The 18,245-nt window shown below is 47.7% G+C and overlaps 4 protein-coding genes and 1 pseudogene across 14 annotated transcripts; 4 read left to right on the top strand and 1 right to left on the bottom strand.

Annotated features, from left to right (window-relative positions):
* LOC120708154 (putative pre-16S rRNA nuclease) lies at window positions 1-3,128 on the bottom strand. 2 transcript variants are annotated; one of them, XM_039993276.1, is made up of 8 exons: window positions 2,866-3,128; window positions 1,872-1,929; window positions 1,293-1,364; window positions 1,120-1,215; window positions 821-913; window positions 581-690; window positions 361-421; window positions 1-329 (listed from the first exon to the last, which is right to left on the bottom strand). In XM_039993276.1, exons 1-6 carry the CDS (start codon window positions 3,015-3,017, stop codon window positions 634-636), a joined length of 528 nt encoding a protein of 175 aa, XP_039849210.1. In that variant the 5' UTR covers window positions 3,018-3,128; the 3' UTR covers window positions 1-329; window positions 361-421; window positions 581-633. The 2 variants fall into 2 exon arrangements, with proteins under 2 accessions (XP_039849210.1, XP_039849209.1); XM_039993275.1 differs by having other exon boundaries at window positions 1-421.
* Window positions 3,129-3,172: 44 nt separating this feature from the next.
* LOC120708153 (isopentenyl phosphate kinase-like) lies at window positions 3,173-7,118 on the top strand. The gene is made up of 12 exons (XM_039993274.1): window positions 3,173-3,344; window positions 3,446-3,691; window positions 4,073-4,170; window positions 4,270-4,312; window positions 4,721-4,782; window positions 4,932-4,988; window positions 5,410-5,445; window positions 5,541-5,618; window positions 5,880-5,946; window positions 6,138-6,203; window positions 6,609-6,712; window positions 6,834-7,118. The coding sequence occupies exons 1-12, from the start codon at window positions 3,272-3,274 to the stop codon at window positions 6,924-6,926; spliced, it is 1,023 nt and encodes a 340-aa protein (XP_039849208.1). The 5' UTR covers window positions 3,173-3,271; the 3' UTR covers window positions 6,927-7,118.
* Window positions 7,119-7,466: 348 nt separating this feature from the next.
* LOC120708152 (clp protease adapter protein ClpF, chloroplastic-like) lies at window positions 7,467-12,913 on the top strand. 8 transcript variants are annotated; one of them, XM_039993271.1, is made up of 11 exons: window positions 7,467-7,667; window positions 8,199-8,632; window positions 8,874-8,933; window positions 9,014-9,105; window positions 9,263-9,341; window positions 9,437-9,530; window positions 10,012-10,124; window positions 11,732-11,777; window positions 12,046-12,086; window positions 12,186-12,343; window positions 12,509-12,913. In XM_039993271.1, the coding sequence occupies exons 2-10, from the start codon at window positions 8,312-8,314 to the stop codon at window positions 12,339-12,341; spliced, it is 1,002 nt and encodes a 333-aa protein (XP_039849205.1). In that variant the 5' UTR covers window positions 7,467-7,667; window positions 8,199-8,311; the 3' UTR covers window positions 12,342-12,343; window positions 12,509-12,913. The 8 variants fall into 8 exon arrangements, with proteins under 8 accessions (XP_039849205.1, XP_039849204.1, XP_039849203.1 ...); XM_039993270.1 differs by having other exon boundaries at window positions 12,420-12,913; XM_039993269.1 differs by having other exon boundaries at window positions 12,186-12,349.
* A 1,478-nt stretch (window positions 12,914-14,391) lies between these two features.
* Window positions 14,392-16,223, top strand: LOC120710751. 3 transcript variants are annotated; one of them, XM_039996343.1, is made up of 4 exons: window positions 14,392-14,568; window positions 14,719-14,871; window positions 15,327-15,566; window positions 16,026-16,223. In XM_039996343.1, the coding sequence occupies exons 1-4, from the start codon at window positions 14,563-14,565 to the stop codon at window positions 16,086-16,088; spliced, it is 462 nt and encodes a 153-aa protein (XP_039852277.1). In that variant the 5' UTR covers window positions 14,392-14,562; the 3' UTR covers window positions 16,089-16,223. The 3 variants fall into 3 exon arrangements, with proteins under 3 accessions (XP_039852277.1, XP_039852275.1, XP_039852276.1); XM_039996341.1 differs by having other exon boundaries at window positions 14,716-14,871; XM_039996342.1 differs by having other exon boundaries at window positions 14,399-14,568; window positions 14,716-14,871; window positions 15,330-15,566.
* A 582-nt stretch (window positions 16,224-16,805) lies between these two features.
* LOC120710186 lies at window positions 16,806-17,933 on the top strand (annotated as a pseudogene).
* The last annotated feature ends 312 nt before the right edge of the window (window positions 17,934-18,245 follow it).

The following is an 18,245-nucleotide window of genomic DNA, read 5'->3' as shown; positions in this document are numbered from 1 at the left end:
TAAGCAATGGGGCAAGAACACCCAAGCATGCGTAGTGTTGGTCGTCTGATGGAAGTTATAGTACAAGAACGGAATGGGACTGGACAAGCGTATCAGTGGCAACGATGGGCCCTCATACAGTCATACTGCATTATCCGGGTGTCCCCATCGGGGAATTTCATCAGCTGATAGGGCCCGGATGACGGGTTTAAAAACAGGAGGTTCTCATTACTTCAGCATCAGAAGATGTTCTCAGCATTTTCGCATCATCTATGATGATTTCGCCCTGAGCGGCTAAGCACAAGATCTGCTTGCGCCAGGCAATCGATTAGTAGTTTGATCTCTCCGTGGTCAGCTCCGGGTCCATAAAACTAATGAGATGCCAACAGAAGCACCGGTTCGGAGCTCCATTCACATCTTGATGAACCACGCACGGGCAAACCTGCATAAGTTTTCACAAATGGAAGTGCTGTCATGACCACACCCCAAAGAACGAGGGCAAGGATACAGAATATTTGAGCGGCAAAAGCACATCGAAACCATGTAAATAACAAAAAATGACAATGAAAAGCTTCTGAAACTCAGAACAAATCAGACCTACCAGAAGATGACCCCCTGCTCTTTGGTTTAGTTCAGTGGAGATTAGGTGCCACCTTATGCTTCAGATTTGTCAGCAGGTCTGAATTTTCTGTTCATGTTATCAAGATAACCCTGCTCGCAAAAGGATCATTGTCCATGTCACTAAATCCGATCAAGAAAATTTCAACAGAATGAGCTATATATCATCCTTAACGAATCAACTAAAAACATGAAAAGCCACCATGATATCTGGATTATGTACCTGGAGTATGCAAACTGCAGCAAATTTATCTGTTATTGTTTTGGCCTCAACTTGGTTTTTTAGATTCAGAGGATGTAAGAGGGCTTCAACACACTGTAGCGAACACAACAACAAGATCGATCAAATCACTCCACTAACAGAGAACTTCAAAAGGGAGATGCAAAGAGAGTAGAAAGGTGAGCCATAGATTAAGGAGCAACACTAATGCATCCAATAATCACTCTAGTGTATTACAACAATTCAATTTACTATCCCAATATGTTTGAGCAAGAATGCTCAGAGAAGAAAGCGTAATTCACCTTTGAGGTGAAATTTTCATCCCAATATGTGTAGCACAGATCATCAAGTTTCCCTGTTTTACAAAGTTCTCCAGCAAGAAGCCTTACTTGAACTGCCTGATTTACAGAAAAAGAGAACATTAGAAAACATAAATTGGAACAGGGTGAACTGTACAAGAGCATGAGAACTTTACATTTGGAGAGTGTTGACCATGAAGGTTGAATGGATAGCCCACAACAAACCCAGCTAGGGAATATTTTGAAGCCTATCCAGTAAACAAAGTTGAAATCAGAGATAACATCTTTCACGTCTATTAGAATAAGCTCAAAACTGCAGAAGAACGAATAGGTTCAACAAGAGAAGCTGAAAATTTACAGCCTAGTCAATTTAAAAAATACTGCAAAACCAAATATTCTGCTTTAAATCTCTTTTGACATTTTGTTGACAGTGTCAAACCTGAATATTTTGGGAAAATACATGACAAAATAAAACCAAATTGGTAAAGAAGCCTGAGTACCCAACATCTCAACATCTTACAGGCACTGAGATCCTTCATTCCTCTAGGGCAGAGGTAAATTTGAATTTAGTTTACAGATTGCGAAAATAAGCTCAACTAAATACTTGAAATGAATGGTGCAATGTGCCATCACTCATTATACCATAATGCAGTGTAGCAGACTGAGTACTCAATCTTTCACTAAAGACGAACTTTTGATATATCCTAATATCCACAATAGATATGATGTCAAACTTAACAGGATATTCAACATACCAATGTTTTGAAATCATCTGCCATCAAGTTGATGTTTGTCTTTGTCCGACTCAAGACACTGAAAGAACCATTCAGTACAAGTACAAACAACCGATAATATAAAATAGCAAAGAAATCTTTGGTCAATAAGGAAATAGATTTAGATTATCTACCGCATGGACATTGTTCTCTTTTTCACAAGACACATCAATGACTATAATGGAAGCAAGGCAAAACAGTTTAGGCCCATCAAATTCTAGTTTGACCAGCTTGGCTCAGACTGACTGAGCATAGCAAAAACTGCTCTAAGGCTGGGCGGAACAGGCCCACAAAATTTACCACCATGAAGATCTACCAATTGGTACACAGACAGCTTAATAACCACACATTTTTTATTGCTAAATATTTAGCACAAATTTGTATTTTTCTAAATAATTAGTACAGTTTTCTGTGCAGCTGTCCATCTAGTTTTAGACTACATACTGAGATGGGCTAAAACCATCTTTCTTTTTATCATCTAGTAAGGTTAAAACCAAATAACTGCTCAGCATTCGATTCTGCCTGTTCTTAAAAGAACTTTTTGGGGGTGGGTGCCGATTAGAAAGAATTGGTGATGCTTTAAAATGCAGAACACAAATATATAGGCATTGGTTCAATCATAGAACATTACTGTCTTGCATAGAGCAAGTCAGTTTCCGATTGGCACTGGAATACAATGCCAGTGGATCAATGGTTTTGGTGTCATACAGCAAAACTATCGAAAGAATTCACAAACGGGACCGTTCATGCACAAACATTCATATAGAGAACTTCGTCTGCATCCTTATATATATGAAAAAGAAGCCTATGCTAGAACTAGAGTACAATTTTTTGAACTTAAAAGAACTAGAGTACAATGAAATTACTGATTTGTGCTTATGCCAGTTAACATAGGAATAAAAGCAAACCCTCGAGACATAGCACTAACAGCATCGAACACATTGTGCGACGGCCAGCAATTGTTGGAGGCGCTTACCTCAGAGGCAAAGCAATCCTGTTCTTCTCATCGGAGACGGCCAGCCCGACGTACTTGCTGCCAACGTCGAGCCCGAGCAGCCGAGCCGCCTTCGTCTTCGACCCACCCTCCAGAACCTTCCGGAATAGCTCTTCCGCTTGCAGCAGCCTCATTGTATACCTCAACGCGGCTGGCGATGGGCTCGGGGCGACTGCAGCGCAACCGCGGCGGCGGCGGCGGCGGCCGAGTTAGGGAACGGGGACTGCAGACAAGAGGAAGTAAAAGGAACTGAATGCCCAGTTTGGACGGCCCAGATTAATAGAAACAACCATCCGACGGCAGATGGGGGCAACGGTGCTGAAGGCATCAAGGCAAGTCTGAACCACACAGAGCGCGGCGCGGGGCTCACCGCAGGAGTGAAGCATCCATGGCGGAAGAGGCGGCGCAGGAGCATCCGGGCCCCTCGGCGCCCCGCCCGGTCCGCTGCATCGTCAAGCTAGGTACAGTCTCGCGCTGTCCGCCACGACATGCCTCCTTTCCATGCGTGCCTGTACGCCTCTCTGGCACTGGTTGATTTGAAAAGCTCCGGTGGGTAGCGCAGGTGGAGCGGCGATCACGAACAAGGGCGAGCTGGAGAGCATCAACGAGGAGAGCCTGCGGTCGGCGTGCGCGCAGCTGCGGCAGGCCATGTCCGAATCCGAAGGCGATGGCGCCCCGGAGAAGGTTCTGGGGATGGACTGGAGCAAGAGGCACGGCGATCCGGCCGACCCGGCCGTGGACGCTGAGTGGATCGCGGGGATGGCTGGGCTGGGGCTCGACACCAATTTCATAGTCGTCCACGGCGCCGGTATTGCTCGGGCTCTGAATTGGCTTTTGTCTTACTCCTGCAACTCATGACAGTTCATATTTTTTGCTTTGGAGCTTGTAAGCTCACAATGTTATGTTAATGTATGCATTATTGATTAGCAAGTAACATGTCACAAATTCCTCTCTGCGGAAGAGCAACTTTGCACATTGGATTGCGGGCCTCGGTTCGACACTGCTCAGCTGTAGTTTCAACTTTGATTTCATAGGCTCTAGGATATTCCTTCCTGAGAAATATTTCTAAGCAACTGGTAGAGATTTTACCTTGATATATGTAAGCCTTACGAACTATCATTAGACTGTTTGGTTTTATGAAGCACTCCAAAAAATTTAGTTTTACAAAGGTTTTACAATTCTACTTCAGGGTCTTTTGGCCACTTCCAAGCAAGTAGATCTGGAGTTCATAAAGGAGGGCTCCATTCAACACTTGTGAAGGCTGGCTTTGTCGCTACAAGAATTTCAGTGAGGCCCCTTCTGATGTCTATTGTCTTGTCAAATGTTTCTCCTTTTCTTTTGCATTTTCTGGAAGCATGTTGTAATGCAATAAACTTTGTAATTTAGGTCACTTCTCTTAACCAGGAGATCGTTAGAGCCCTGGCAAGAGGTATGCATTTTTTTTGGATCCTTTTATGTATCTTTGTTTCTGTGTAGTATTATGCCTCCATGCCAAGAATGGTCTGTATTGTGTTATTTCTCATATCAATGTTGCAGGTATTTACAGTCCATGGTAATGTTTCCTTCTTGTCTGTAGTAAGATATGCTTATGTTTCCTCGTGTTTAGTTTTATTTATCATATACTTAAGTTCTTATTTAATCCATGATCCCATGCAAGGATGTATCATTGTTTGTTAATAACAATTTCTGCCTTTATCTGCAAATCTTAATGAACTTTCATAAATTGGCAATCATATTACTTGTGCATTTTGAAATAGACCTTGAATAGTTATTACTAGATTGTAAGTTAGAATCAGTGGTGAGTAGAAGACTTATTGAAATGCATATTCTTTTGCAGAAGGAATACCATCTGTTGGGATGTCACCATTTACTTGTGGGTGGTCTACCAGTCAAAGAAAGGTGAGCAAACTTGAAAACTGTTGCTTAGTCAAGGAAAGGTGAGCAAACTTGAAAATTATTGCTTTTCTTCCATACCACTAGACATCTTCTTGGAATTATACATTGTTTTATATCCATACATACCTAGCCCTTTTAATATGCATTTGCAGATTGCATCAGCTAATGCTTCTCAAATAATTCAGTCACTCCATGCTGGCTTTGTCCCTGTAAGTTTTTTTACCAAAGGTTTTGAACCACTATCCCTTCAGAATTTCATATTTGCCTAAGCTGTTAGCATGAGTCATCTGCATATCTAAGAAACATATGGTGTTGCTGGAGTATGTGTCATATTTATTAGTTACTTCTTGTACATGTTCTTTGATGCATCATTCAAATCTAATCGCACTGGCAGACTGGTACTTTTAATAGTCATTGTGTGTGATGCATATTGGATGCTAACATCATATTGTTGTAGGACTTATATTAATGTCCAGTATGCATTACAGAACAGGATGCTAACATTATTGATTATTAAATAATTAATTCTACACATAGAGGAAGCATTACAAAAGTTCATGAGTTTTCTCAGATCTGCGTGTGGAAGAAACATAAACTTTATCAGCAATTAAGATCCCACGTTTCTTGCAGGTTTTGCATGGAGATGCCGTTCTTGACGAATTGCTGGTGGGTTCTTGAATCAAAGCATGTCTACTTTCTCCTTTAGATTTTAGTCCATTTGTTCGTTCAAATTAGAACTGATCTTATCATTCAATTACCAGGACTGCACCATATTGAGTGGGGATGTCATTATACGGCATCTTGCGCAACTTCTAAGTCCGAAATATGTTGTATTTCTGGTACTGTTACCTCTCTCCTTTTTCATGGCTTTAAAATTCTCTTGCATCAAATATCAATGGAAGATAACTTGGTTCACCATATTCTTTATTTGGTTATACTGTTTTCCTTTTAATGCTGAAATTTTGTTTTGTTCTTTTTTTTCATTTGATGGGCTCACATTCTTTTGCTTTTCTTATCATATTTTACTTCAAATGTGCCTTTCGTTTCTTACAATAGATAATTTTATTTTTTTATCTGGTAGTCTGAAAGTTGAGATGTAGACAGATGTACATGGAGTATATGATCGCCCTCCAACTGACCCAAATGCAGTACTTTTGAAGGAGATAGGTTAGTATTCACTTGGCATGTATTGATTTGGCTGCCCATAAACCATAATATATGGCTTTGACTGTTTGATATGCATAAAGGCTTTATGGAGAAAACAGAAAAAAAATGTAATTATAATTTTTTTGTTTTGTAAAGAAAAAAAGAAATGTGTTGATGCTATGGACATCCAACTGACTTGTGCTAGTTAACAGAAGTGGATGATAAAGGAAGCTGGTCTATTGTAAAACCTGCATTACTGCAAGGCAACAATAAAGGAGGTATGGCGCTGTATTCCTTTTCATGTATATGGTGATGAGCTAATGATCCTAGGCCCTAGCACTGGTGCAGTTGTGCCATGATGCTCCTCCAAAGTTGGATGACTATAAGTACATAAAAAAAAAAGTTGGACGACTATACATGGCTGTACCTGATTGTGGTAGCTAACTGAATAAGCAAAGGCACTATAGTTGCTAAGGCATCATCGAGAATGTTCTTCTGTCTCTTCAATAACTTGATAATCAAATGCACGTACCTTCTATATTTCTTCTAATTTCTAAACCGTTTATTTGTAGCTGTTGGGATCAATGTATGGTATTAAGCCTAGAAACTAGTGAAAATTGGTGACCTGTATATATTGCTTAAAACATCTTATTGTAGCCTGATATGTCTGCTATGTACTGCAGTGGAGATATCAGTAGCTGCACATGACACCACTGGCGGAATGGAGACCAAAATACTGGAAGCTGCAGTGATAGCTAGGCTTGGAATTGATGTTTACATTACAAAGGTGGGAATGCTCACAACCTTTTGCCGCTTTGAAACACGATAATCTTAAGGTTCTCCTAGCAAATTATTTTCGAATGACGTGACATAACCCCCGATCATTTTCAACGTGTTCTGTGATACAGGCTGGAACGGAACACTCGCTGAGGGCTTTGAAGGGGGATGTGAGCTCGGACTCTGAAGACTGGCTCGGAACCGTTATACGCTCGTCGAAGTAGATTTTATTTATTGCAAAACATTCGATGTTGACTTGTGATTTTTTTTTTCGTAGCACTGTTATATGAAGCTGGGAGCCTTCTATTTCTTCCTAACTGTGATTACACACCGATCAATATGCATCAGCTTGATGTTACAAATTGAACTCAGTAACGTTGATTTGGTTGATGAAAGTATCGAGGCATTGGTTGCAAGATGCGCGAGCTCATTTCATGGTTTTAGCCGCTTTATTTTCGGAGGACAGATTTGCTGTGTTTCATTTGGCCAAACACGATCTAGAACATTCATTTGAGAGATATCATAACTTACAAGAAATACTCTAGTAATAAGTCCATTAATTAAAAGGGACAAACAAGAGTCAATTTTTTCTTAAAAGTAAGAAGAGTCAAATTTGAGGGTCCATCCTGGGCTGATGCAGTGCTGGTGAAACAGTGTGACTGTGTGTGCTTCCAGCAGGACCACCACCGGAAGAGCTGGTAGTATCTGGGCCGTATGGACCCAGGAGGTCAGGAGTCCAGGGAAGCTTTCAGTTTCCGCCTTTCTCCCTTTCCGGAGCGGGGGCTGGTGCTGCAGCCTGCAGGTGAGGCGAGGAGGCTCCGTTCATCTCTATCCACAACAACCGTAGCAGCAGCAGAGTCCGCCTCCGCGGCTCCGCCCTAACCAACGAACAGCAGCGCATGCACTCGGCCACCTCAGACCCCACCTCCCTTCCCTTCCCCGTTGCGCCGTCGTCGCATCCGGCGGTAAGTGAGCTATCCTTCCCACCAATGGCGGACCTGGGATTCCAGTTCCAGCGTCACCAAATTACGGTTTCCGTACAAAATCTAGACCTGCTCACCGCTGTAGAGCGCCGCTCCCCTGCCATGCGCGGCCTCCGCCAGCATCGGCGTCGAGCGGGGACCGCGGATGGCAGCGGCGTGGTGCCGGTGATGCCCCCTCGCTACCGGACGCCGCTCGCGCTCCGCTGCGGGCCTGCGGCGCCGTCCACCGAACGCTGGCGCAGGCGGGGCTAATCAATTCACCCCATGCCCCAGCCCCATTTCAGCCTCCGCCTTTCTCGCGCGCCTGAGCCCGCGACCGCGATGTGTCTTGTGTGGTGGGGCGTCCCGGCTCCCGTGCATTGAGACAGACTCGATTGCGTGTGACTGTGAACATATTGACCATAATCTAGAGACACGGGCTAGAAATAGTTGTTCCTTTTCTAATATTTAAGCTCTTTGCAGGAAGTGTAACGTGCTTCAGGTTAAGTTACTTTGTTGATGTTATAATTTCAGTTTGTGCTTTGCTGGAGTTGGAGATGCCATCGACCACCTGTGCACTCCACTGAGCAGGGATCGAGTTGCCCAAATTGTGGTGATTGAAGCGTCCCAAGTTCCAAGCCCATACAATGCAGGGCATCTCTATATGTGGTTCGGTTGCTTCACCCCATGGAGCAAATTGCACAAGGGCTTGTGTTGCAGGGATCAGTCCGAGGCTGCCATATGAGATTAATGGAGTAAGCCATGGAGCTTTCTCATGCCACTGGCGCATGCATAAACTCCGCATAAAGACCAATGGCAGAAGAATTAATGCTACAGTAAGAGCTAATGCCAGATGGTTGTTTGGAGGAGATGGGCGTAGCAGCGATGCAAGGCTGGAGCGCAGTGAGTCTGCTAATGAAGATATCTTGATCTTCTACTTCCAGATGGATTTACAGACCCGGATACAAGTGAGTGGTAGCTTATTAGCCTGTACCTTCTAAATATACTGTGAACAGCAGCTAGTGCCTCCAGCCGCACATTTTATCATATGCCTATTATTTTACTGATCTATTGTCTAGCGCACAATCAATTTACAGAGAAGTAAATCTACCATCATTATACTATTGTGATCAACTAATACATGCAAATATTTGACACATCAAGTTTGCAAGTCCAACCTCACTCTTGGTTGTTTTATTTCTTTACCAGTATGCATTGAATATAGAACAATTTGATGTGGCAAAACAATTGAGGGAAAAACTCACTGAGGTAACATAACAACTTCACTTCAAGCCCAAAAGAAAATACAGAGGATGAGACATTGCTAACAAAAAAATCTGCGTTTTTAGATTGAAACGGAAATAATTAGGCAACGTGAAGCTAAACGAGGTTCATCAAAGACTGAAGCTCAAGACAAAGCTCTGAATCTTTTACGTGTACGGTATGTTAACATTTCAATTTCTCCATGAAGAATTCATGTGTTCTGCTATTCTAGTTAGCTATTTAACCTATACCTTGGAACAATTCTGAGAAAGGGAAACGTGGTTATAGGACATACTCCATTTGGAATGTAACTTCATCTTTTCCATTTGTTGCAGTGCAGACTTGCAGAAAGCTATTGACAGTGAAAACTATGCTGTGGCAGCTGGTCTGCGTGATGAAATCGCCAAACTTGAGGTATACGAAACCTGAGGTGCATCAGTTCTGTGATTGTTATATTTTCAGTGTTTATGATGTTCAATACCTTACACTTGAACTTTAATGTCACATAGGCCGAATCTCTTGCAGTATCTGCTAAAGCTCTTGCTTATCAAAATGTGAAGTATGCGTTTCGACTAGGGCAGAAAGTACGGCACAAGGTACATGGTGAGTACTTCCATACATCTAAATATACTTCAGCTTTTGCTACACATAATCCCAATGGATAAATGTAGCATTTTCTTCAAAATTGCTGGCAAGCAATAAGGAAAGTCAAAAACTTTTTTTTTAACTTTTTCCTCTTTTGGAACAATAAAGACTGCTCAAAATTGTCAGTAACTTTTCTAGGCTTATTTATGCTCATATTCCCATTCTATCAGTTCGGGGTTGCACCAGATCTATTGAAAATCAAATAAACATTTCTACAGTTCCAGCTTGGATTGAACCAGAACCACTGAAAGAGCAAATAGATATTTATACCAGCTTTGTTAGTAGACCTATTTCATTTATTATATTTCCCCAATAAATTGACAATGCTTGTCTGCGGCTTTATTCATCCTTATTATTGAGGACATTAATTTTGTAGTTCAGCACTTGGTTTCAACGTCCATCTTCTTTAATTTTGTGTCATCCTGTACTCCTGTTGAAGGATATAGAGGGGTGATATGTGGCATGGATCCTGTATGCTGTGAATCCAAGTCATGGATGGAGACAGCAAATGTGGAGAAGCTGTCTAAAGGTCCAAATCAACCATTTTATCAGGTACATGCCGCTTCCAATTTTGTCTTTGTAGCTACAGTTCACAGAATGTCTCAGTATTTTCTTCTCATAGTATCTGCAAGCTATAGTGCAATGCTATTTTTGTCAAGTTAACAGTAAGCTAGAGCTGCACTAGATTAACATAATGATAACATGTTATATATGAATATCCTGGCAAAGGCTAAGCATAGCTATTCAATTGACCTGGTCATAGTTCTGTAGTTCTCGAATAGGCTTATGCATTAGGCTTCTGGAATCTATGATTGTACACCTTTGCATACATTGCTGTTTCGTGACTGTGGTACTCATTGTTACCTTTTTCTGACTTATTTAATCATTGACTATAACTAATATTGCAATATCAACATACATATTAGTATAGCAATAAATTATCATATGAAGCAATATCAACAAATGTGAAATGCATTTTTCTTCTCCTGGCTCACATCCTCCTTTTAGGACTATTCTTTGGTATACTACCATTATGTCTGGGCAAAAAACCCGAAACCCGAAGCTCGAACCCGAAAAACCCAAGCCCGAAAAACCTGAGCCCGAAAAACCCGAACCCTAATCCGGGTTTCAACCCACGGTACCTGAAATTAGTACGGGTAATTCGGGTTTTAGGCCATGGTACCCGAAATACCCGATCTACCCGAAAAATAGGCCAGCCCATTAGCCCAAGTATATTAGTTCATTGTATTTGTTGCAGCCCAGCCCACCACCAACACCAAGCCCCTAACCCTAGGCAGCAGCCCCCCGCGCCGCGCCCTCAGACCAGACCCCGCGCCGCCCCCCACGCCAGTACGCCACAGGCACAGCGCCCAGCCCCAGCCGCCCGCCACGCCATCGCCCAGCCCCAGCCGCCCGCCACGCCATCGCCCACTGCCACCGGCCGCGCCCTCTGCGCCCCCGCACGCCACCACCGCTTCCAGATCCAGCCGCCACCCCCAAGTCCCCAACCTCCCGTAGGCCGTAGTCCCATGAGGGTGAGGCCGACATCGCATCTCGACGCGAAAGCCAGCACCCACCGGCCAGGCGGCCACCGGCAGCGCGTGTGCGACGGCCGCGGCGTCGTTGTTCTTACCCCCGGCCTCCTCGTCGAGCTGCAGGCTAGCAGTGCGCTAGCGCCTCATCTTCTCCGTGGCCATCGACATCTGCTCCGTGGCGCTGCAATCAGGGCAGAGGCAAAGGAGCTTCTTTGCCCGTGAAGATGAAGACCAACACCACCGACGGTTCCCATGATGCTACCAAAGTACCAATGCAAGAAGGCTTCCACTACCAAGATAGATGCAACAACGACATCAACATCTCTGTCTCCTCCAGTGTGGTGCGGCTGGGTGGTTCAGAGGCCTGAGTTGGGTAATTCGGGTTGTTCGGGTAAACCCGAACCCGAAATGTCGGGTACCCGAATTGTCGGGTTTTGTTTATTTTCAGCAAATTTCGGGTTTCAGTTTTCAAAACCTGAAATTTTGAAAACCCGAAAAACCCGACCCGAAATTTTCGGGTAGCCCGAACGCCCAGCCATAACTACCATGCCCTGCATGCTGATGCGCGCATGTGGTCTTTTGAAGTCTTTGACATGCTATGTGATTTATTGTTGAATATTTCAGGTCCTGGTTGACGTATACGTTGATCCAGAACTACTTGTCGCATATGGTGTGTTTCTTTTCTTCTCAGTTGATATTGGTTTTAATAGATACATTTGAATTTGATCTTTTTGGATAAAAACAAATCTGTCATTGTTATTTCAGCAATTTCATGTTTCTTTGTTTAAGTGACCTTTCATTAATGAGCCAAATGGCATATGAAAGTTAAACCGGGAGACATGCTATCCAAACCATTATCCAAGATACCTTTACCCTTTTATGAAAAAAAGAATAACTTATGTCATTGTGATATATGGTTTTTCACTTTTTAATTTCAGTGGCAGAAGAAAATCTTTCAGCAGCTCAAGAATCAGAGAAAGTGAGCATGCATTTCTCATTTCATATCATATGCTTGGTTGTCCAGCTCCTTTACCTGCTGAAATGAAGTAATACGGTTATCCTTCACTTGTTACTGTAGGGAAGGTTTGATCACCCCTACATTGAATTTCTATTCTATGGTGAGGACACGGCTGGGGACTTCATCCCCATCAAACAACTCCGTGAGAAGTATGACCAGCCCCGCTATGAAGATTCTGGAGATGAAAATGACAACGATGGCGACACAAGTAGCTGAAGGTCAAGGTATCACTTAAATGAAATTCGTGCATCATCAAATTTTCCTTCATACTAAATTTAATCTGTATCTGTGCAGTGCCTTCATGTAGCTAAAGTTGTTTTGGAACCATTCTGATTCACCACCAACTGAGATGTGAATTATTGCGGTATCTGGTATAACTGCAGATGGCACATGGTATGCAATACAACCATCAGCGAAATGCTCATCGTCTGGGATGTGCAGTGGATAAACTGCATATCACCCTTGCAGATTGGAGGTTGCGCTTTTACAGTTATAATCTCACCAAGCAATGAAACGATGCTTGAGATAAACCGGCCTTGCTTTTACGTTATATTGTCGACGGGTGTCAAAGCAAAAAGGGAAAATAATCCTTGTGTACAGTTCTCCCATATCATCTCATTTTCTGTACCCTCTTACGGGCAGTTGTGCATATGACATACTTGCAACTTCAGTTGAGTTTAGACTTAGAATAATTTTCGCGAAGGCTTCACATGCAGTTGTCTGGATTTCCGCTTTCGCGGAAACAACAGATTTTGTTGACTGCTAGTGCAAACCTTTCTTTTGGGATAGATTCCTGAAGAGTTGCTTGGTTCTGATGATAAAATACATTCATGATGCAATCGGTTTCGTCTTGCTAAAAGTCTAAAACAAAGCGCGGAAACGTCGTGGATGGGATTCCCTCATTTTTACACGAACTCTGGGTGGTTCATGGTTGGTCTTGATCTCTTGATGCTACGGGTCGGAACGATTGAAAATCATGGTTGCAGCTGCACGCACCTCGGCCCACAGGCCGCAACTGCAGGCCCGTAGCGGCGAAAGCCCCAACGGCAACGAGGCAACAACCCGTCCACCCTCCACCAACCCGATCCGGCTGCGGCGGCGCACGTCGGGCGGCGGTGACGGGGCTCACCAATGCGGCATGCAGGACCAGCGGCTCCGGGGCTACGGCGCACCGGCGGGCGAGCGTCGAGGGCTCGGCGGCGGCACGATGTCACGGCGCAGCACTCGAGGTCGGCGGCACGGCCCCTCGGCTGCGGGCTGCGGCGGAGCATGGAAGGCAGACGCCAGACGGCGGCGCGTCGCGAGAGCGCAAGCGCGGCGCGCGGGTGAGCGACTAGTGAGCGTCGAGGACCGGCGGTGGCCGTGGCCCGGGCCGCGGGGAGACGACCGGCGGGCAGCGAGCGAGCGGGGCAGGTCGAAGCAGGCAGCCCCTGCCGTGCTGTTCCCTCTTTCGTCCCGACCAGCGCCAATCGTCCCGGCAACGTTCTTTCGACCGGTCCGAAACATCTGCGCAGAGCCCAGGGCACGGCCAGAGGTCCCTCGCTCGCTCGCTCGCCCGCCCCGGCCCCCCTGACCATGTGGCCCCCGCCCTTTCGTCTCCATCCAACAAGACCTCACACTGCCCTGATCCTACCTACGCCACGCCTGGCGCGCGCTGCGGTCAGCACTCCGCCGCAGCCGCTGCGCACGCCACAGTCGCCTCGCCTCGCTCGCTCCCACTCCTCCCACATAATGACCGGACGTCTGGACACCGGCACAGCGCGCTCGCCGCTCAGCACCGCAGGACGCACAGCTGCCGCTGTTGACTCCCACTCCCCTTCCTCTACTCCCACTCCTACAGCCCTACAGTACTCCTCAATGGCTGTGTTTAGTTCCCCAAAATTTCCAAATTTTTCATCACATTGAAATCACATCGAAATATTAAATATAGCAAATAATACATGCATGGAACACTAAATGTGGGTGAACAAAATAATTTATTGCACAGTTTGAATGTACGTTGCGAGATGAATCTTTTGAGACTAGTTAGCCCGTGGTAAGATAATATTTACCACATACAAATAAAAAATATTACAGTTCTTTTCGGTTTCACTTTTCGCAAATTTTTCGTATTGCCCGGGCTGGCCACGCGGCTGCTACCGCCTTCCATTCCAGTGGCACGCCCGCTACACGGCCCGCGCCCATCCCTGTACTGTAACCACCTAACCCCCCATGACCCCATCCTCGCGTGCGACGGAAAGGCACGGAGCCGGAAAAACATTCCCACTCCACTCTCGGCCCCTCTCGGTTCCGAGCGGCCGAGCCCCCCCAGCTCTCTATAAATACGTACGTCTCGCCCGTCACCTGCCCCCTGACCCGCGGCTCAGCTCACCTCTCCTGCTTCGTTCGACTCCCCCGCGCGCTAGGCTCGAAGCTCGGAGCTCGGAGCTCGGCGGCCATGAAGGTAGGCATCACAAGAGGACCCCTCCTCGCCGCTCCGTCAAGCGACCAGCCAGCGATGGCTTTTCGACCTCTGCCGTGATACTATCTCATCTTGATCTGCTTGATAGCCGTATGAGGCTGATGCGTTCTCTTCATGTTGCGAATGCAGAAGGTGCGGGCGAGGCGGCAGCGCGTGCCGGCGTTCGGGGAGTGGAACTACGACTACGGCGGCGCCGGCGACTGGCCGGTCACCCAGTACTTCGACTCCGCCATGCAGGCCGGGCTGGTCGTCGCGATACCGCCCTCGACCAAGCCACCCAAGAAGGTGACTACTGGGAATGCCCGATACTGCACATGCTGCTGCTTTCTTTTTACCGGTCTTTCAGTATTTTCTTTTCTTCTTTTCGAGGGAGATGGTGGTTCTGTGATAGAGGTTTAGCCTACAGTAGTTCGTCTTCTGGTGCTGTCTGTCTCTCACTAATCATTGGTTAACTAGCACTTGTTCAAATGATTACTGCCATGATCCAATCCAGCTAAGTTGATTCTAGTACAAAAGTGTGCTTACCCTTGCAACCTGACGCCCTCTATCTGTCTGCAAAGCTAATCGAAGTACTGCCACCAGTAAACACAATTTTGAACAGCCAATCCAATGTGACGTTTTTCCTGCCTTTAATTTCAAAAAAAATCCAATGTGACTTTTTGTTCAAAAACCATCACCTGTGCCCCATATTACTTCTACTGTTTTTCACGTTTGGTAACAATGCGTTGTTCATGCATTAGCAGGCCGTCAAGTGGAGTGACAGTGCCACACTGGAGTCGGAGGACGAGAAGCAGCGGCAGCCGGTGGTGGTGGGGCTGGGCGGCGAGCAGGGCGCCGTGAAGAAGCAGGGGAAGCAGAGCCGGGTGGCCGACGCCGGGGCCCACGCCTCCCCTGCGTACAAGGCGTGCCCGGCGGCCGTCAAGGCCGTGGACCAGGACCTCTATCAGATCCCGCCCGACATGCTCTGCCACGACCCCAGGGTAAATCCCTGCCTCCTCACTCATATACACCGAGTCACTGGTACTCTTCATTCAGTCAGCTAATTGCAGCCACAGTGAAATGCAAGTCCATTTTGTGCCTTGTCCCCATTTATTTTTCAGAATACTCGCTGGTTAGCGTAGTAGCTGAAAGTCTATAAAGCCATGTCACCTGGTCTTTCTAATAACCGTACTAATCCAACAACCCACAGTGCTTGATAGTAGCATCATTCGTTGATCACATTTCACTGCTCATACCAACCTCAATCTTTTTTTGAAAGAAAGATACCAACCTACAATCAACCGGAGAAAAAGAGAGAAGCAGTCACGATCAGGATGAAAAGCATGCCGTTTTTTAGTCAGAACCAGTGCTAGCCACATCATTGGTTCAATACATTACTACCAGAAAGCAAGTGCTGTTCTTTTTTTAAGAGTCTCGTGTTTTTTCTTAATCCTGTGCAGAAGAGGGTGACGAGGAGGAGGAGCGCGTGGATGGGCTGCCTGGGGCTCGGCTGCGTCGCCTAGGGATCCGCCGCACCGCCTGCCCGATGACTGCTCATCATGAGTCGCCGGCCGCCTTGTCCTGTGTGCGCGCCTCCCCGCCCCCCCGCTCCTGTAAAGCACACTCCGTACCGGAAAACCATGGCCATGATGTTGTCACTTGTCACCCCCTCTCCCCCACTCTCTCGTCATCTCCTTGGTGTTTTGGTCGTCGTACGCGTGTAACCAGTAGACGGGCGACGGACGCGACGTGATGTGGCCGTGCCGCGGCAGAGTCATTTCCCCGTGCCCGAGACCAATCGATCGCTGCTTTTTCCCGCGTCCCGTTGGCTTGGCTTTGGCTGGCTCCGTGCGACCGTGCGTGCGTGGAGTTTACGGCCCCGGCGAGGCCGGCGGAAAGGCCGCGCGTGTTTACCCATGGAGCTGAAAAAAAAAGGGTAATTTTGCTCTCGGACATCCTTCAATTTTGATTTTACCTTGAAGACATCCATAAAATTCATCTTTGCTGATGGACACCTTTCAACTGTAACTATTGGCTAATGGACACCGGAATTAATAAAATATTATTTTTTTATAAACGGGAGAGAAATATAGTAAATAGACAAAAATGCCCATCAATCCAATGTTGCTCCTGCTCCCACGAGCTTTTGGTGGCTGTCGGTGGTCTTGGAGCGCGCACACCGTCATTGCGGTTCGCTTCCAATTCCTGGGTCGGTGGTCGTTCCCCGCCGCCATGGCCCGATGCCACCCCCGCGTCAAAGCTGCTGCCGCCAGAGAGCCGGTCGTGCTCGGGCGTGGAGGACTGCTGCCGCGGCGCGCTTTGGGACCGCACGCGGGCCTTGGCCAACTCCATCGCCGCCATGTAGTTGGGCACCGCCCCACGTGGTGCTGCTGGGAGTGCAGGCCCCGCGTGTCGCTATCGCCGCCCGCTCCGCGGTCCACGCGCAGGCTCGCGGACTAGACCTGGATCGGGGCGGGCCTTCCCTGGCGACGGCGTCACTGGCGAGTGCCCGTGGCCGTGGTGCGCGCGGTTCATCGGCGAGGACGCCGTGGCGTCGAGTAGGAGAAGAGCCGCGCCATGTCGATCTCCAGCGTCTTCACGGGCTCGTGGTGGTCCATGGACGCGCGACAGAGCGCCGCCGCTGCCGCACCGTGGATGCTGCTCTGATTCGTGTCGAAGGACAGAGAGTCCTGGGAGAAGCGCATCCGCTGGTCCCGGACGCGCACCACTACGCCACCTTTGCCTCCAAGGATGATCCGGAGATTCGTGCGCCGCTGGCGGAGGCCGGCGTAGTGCCCCTGTTCGCCGCACAGCTCTCCACGGCCGTGCTCCTCAACATCTCCATCTCCGCGCGGGAGCAGCTGGTGTTCGCGCCGGGCCTTCTCGACGCCCTCACCGCCGCGCTCCGCACCGGCGCCGTGCACCACGCCATCGCCACCGTGCACAGCCTCCTCTGCGCTGAGGCTCACTGCACCACCATCGGCGCGAGGCGGCCGCGCTCCTCCACGCGCCACCAGCTCCTGCCCAGGTGGCCGGGTGCGCCGAGAGCCTCGAGGCCTTTAGGAGGGTGTTCGGGTTCCAGATTCGAGACGGCGAGGGCCAGGGAGAGCGGGGCCGCCACGCTACTCAACCTCGTCGTGGCCGGGGGCGAGCTGGCGGTGGCCGAGGTGCTCACAGTCGGCGGCGCCGAGGAGGCCGTGCGGGAGCTGGCGGAGGACAGCGTGGCCAGTCCCGAGGCGGAGGCGCTGCTAAGGGCGCTGGAGGGCGCCGCGAGGAGGCGCGAGCACCGGCTCGCCGATTTCCTCAACGGGCTGGTCCAGTCGGACCCGTACATCGCGTCACCGTCGTCAGCGTCGACGCACGGCTAGTCAAAGGCTGCTGCTGCCGCCGGCCAGCACTACCAGTCCACCACCACCCTCACCACCTCCAGCGCCGGCGCCGCTGACGGCAGCACCAGCAACGACGACATCGACGGCGGGGAGCTCGACCTCACACTCAGCCTCTAGCGGTCTCTGCTTCAGCTAGCTCGCGCCCACAGGCTGACTGATGGGATGCACTTCAATAAGGGCAAAATGGACTTTTCACCCTCTTTATCTCTCCCCAAACTAAAAAATGAATATTTTAATCTTCTCAATATCGGGTGGCAAATAGATTCAAAAGAGTAGTGTCCAGCAGCAAAT

Source organism: Panicum virgatum, chromosome 5K (genome assembly GCF_016808335.1).
Source record: "Panicum virgatum strain AP13 chromosome 5K, P.virgatum_v5, whole genome shotgun sequence".
Classification (NCBI taxonomy): domain Eukaryota; kingdom Viridiplantae; phylum Streptophyta; class Magnoliopsida; order Poales; family Poaceae; genus Panicum; species Panicum virgatum.
The sequence above is the reverse complement of the archived record's forward strand: the minus strand, read 5'-3'. Positions and strand labels throughout refer to the sequence as shown.

Coding starts and splice junctions, on each gene's coding strand:
- LOC120708154 (XM_039993275.1), bottom strand. CDS start 3,017: ATGAGGCTGCTGCAAGCGGAAGAGCTATTCCGGAAGGTTCTGGAGGGT. Junction 1,930..2,865: donor AGGATTGCTTTGCCTCTGAG/GTAAGCGCCTCC, acceptor TGGTTCTTTCAG/TGTCTTGAGTCGGACAAAGA. Junction 1,216..1,292: donor ATGGTCAACACTCTCCAAAT/GTAAAGTTCTCA, acceptor TCTGTAAATCAG/GCAGTTCAAGTAAGGCTTCT.
- LOC120708153 (XM_039993274.1), top strand. CDS start 3,272: ATGGCGGAAGAGGCGGCGCAGGAGCATCCGGGCCCCTCGGCGCCCCGC. Junction 5,947..6,137: donor AGTACTTTTGAAGGAGATAG/GTTAGTATTCAC, acceptor GCTAGTTAACAG/AAGTGGATGATAAAGGAAGC. Junction 6,713..6,833: donor TTGATGTTTACATTACAAAG/GTGGGAATGCTC, acceptor TCTGTGATACAG/GCTGGAACGGAACACTCGCT.
- LOC120708152 (XM_039993265.1), top strand. CDS start 8,312: ATGCAGGGCATCTCTATATGTGGTTCGGTTGCTTCACCCCATGGAGCA. Junction 8,633..8,873: donor ATTTACAGACCCGGATACAA/GTGAGTGGTAGC, acceptor TTTCTTTACCAG/TATGCATTGAATATAGAACA. Junction 12,350..12,508: donor ACAAGTAGCTGAAGGTCAAG/GTATCACTTAAA, acceptor GTATAACTGCAG/ATGGCACATGGTATGCAATA.
- LOC120710751 (XM_039996341.1), top strand. Junction 14,872..15,326: donor CGACCAAGCCACCCAAGAAG/GTGACTACTGGG, acceptor TTCATGCATTAG/CAGGCCGTCAAGTGGAGTGA. Junction 15,567..16,025: donor TGCTCTGCCACGACCCCAGG/GTAAATCCCTGC, acceptor AATCCTGTGCAG/AAGAGGGTGACGAGGAGGAG.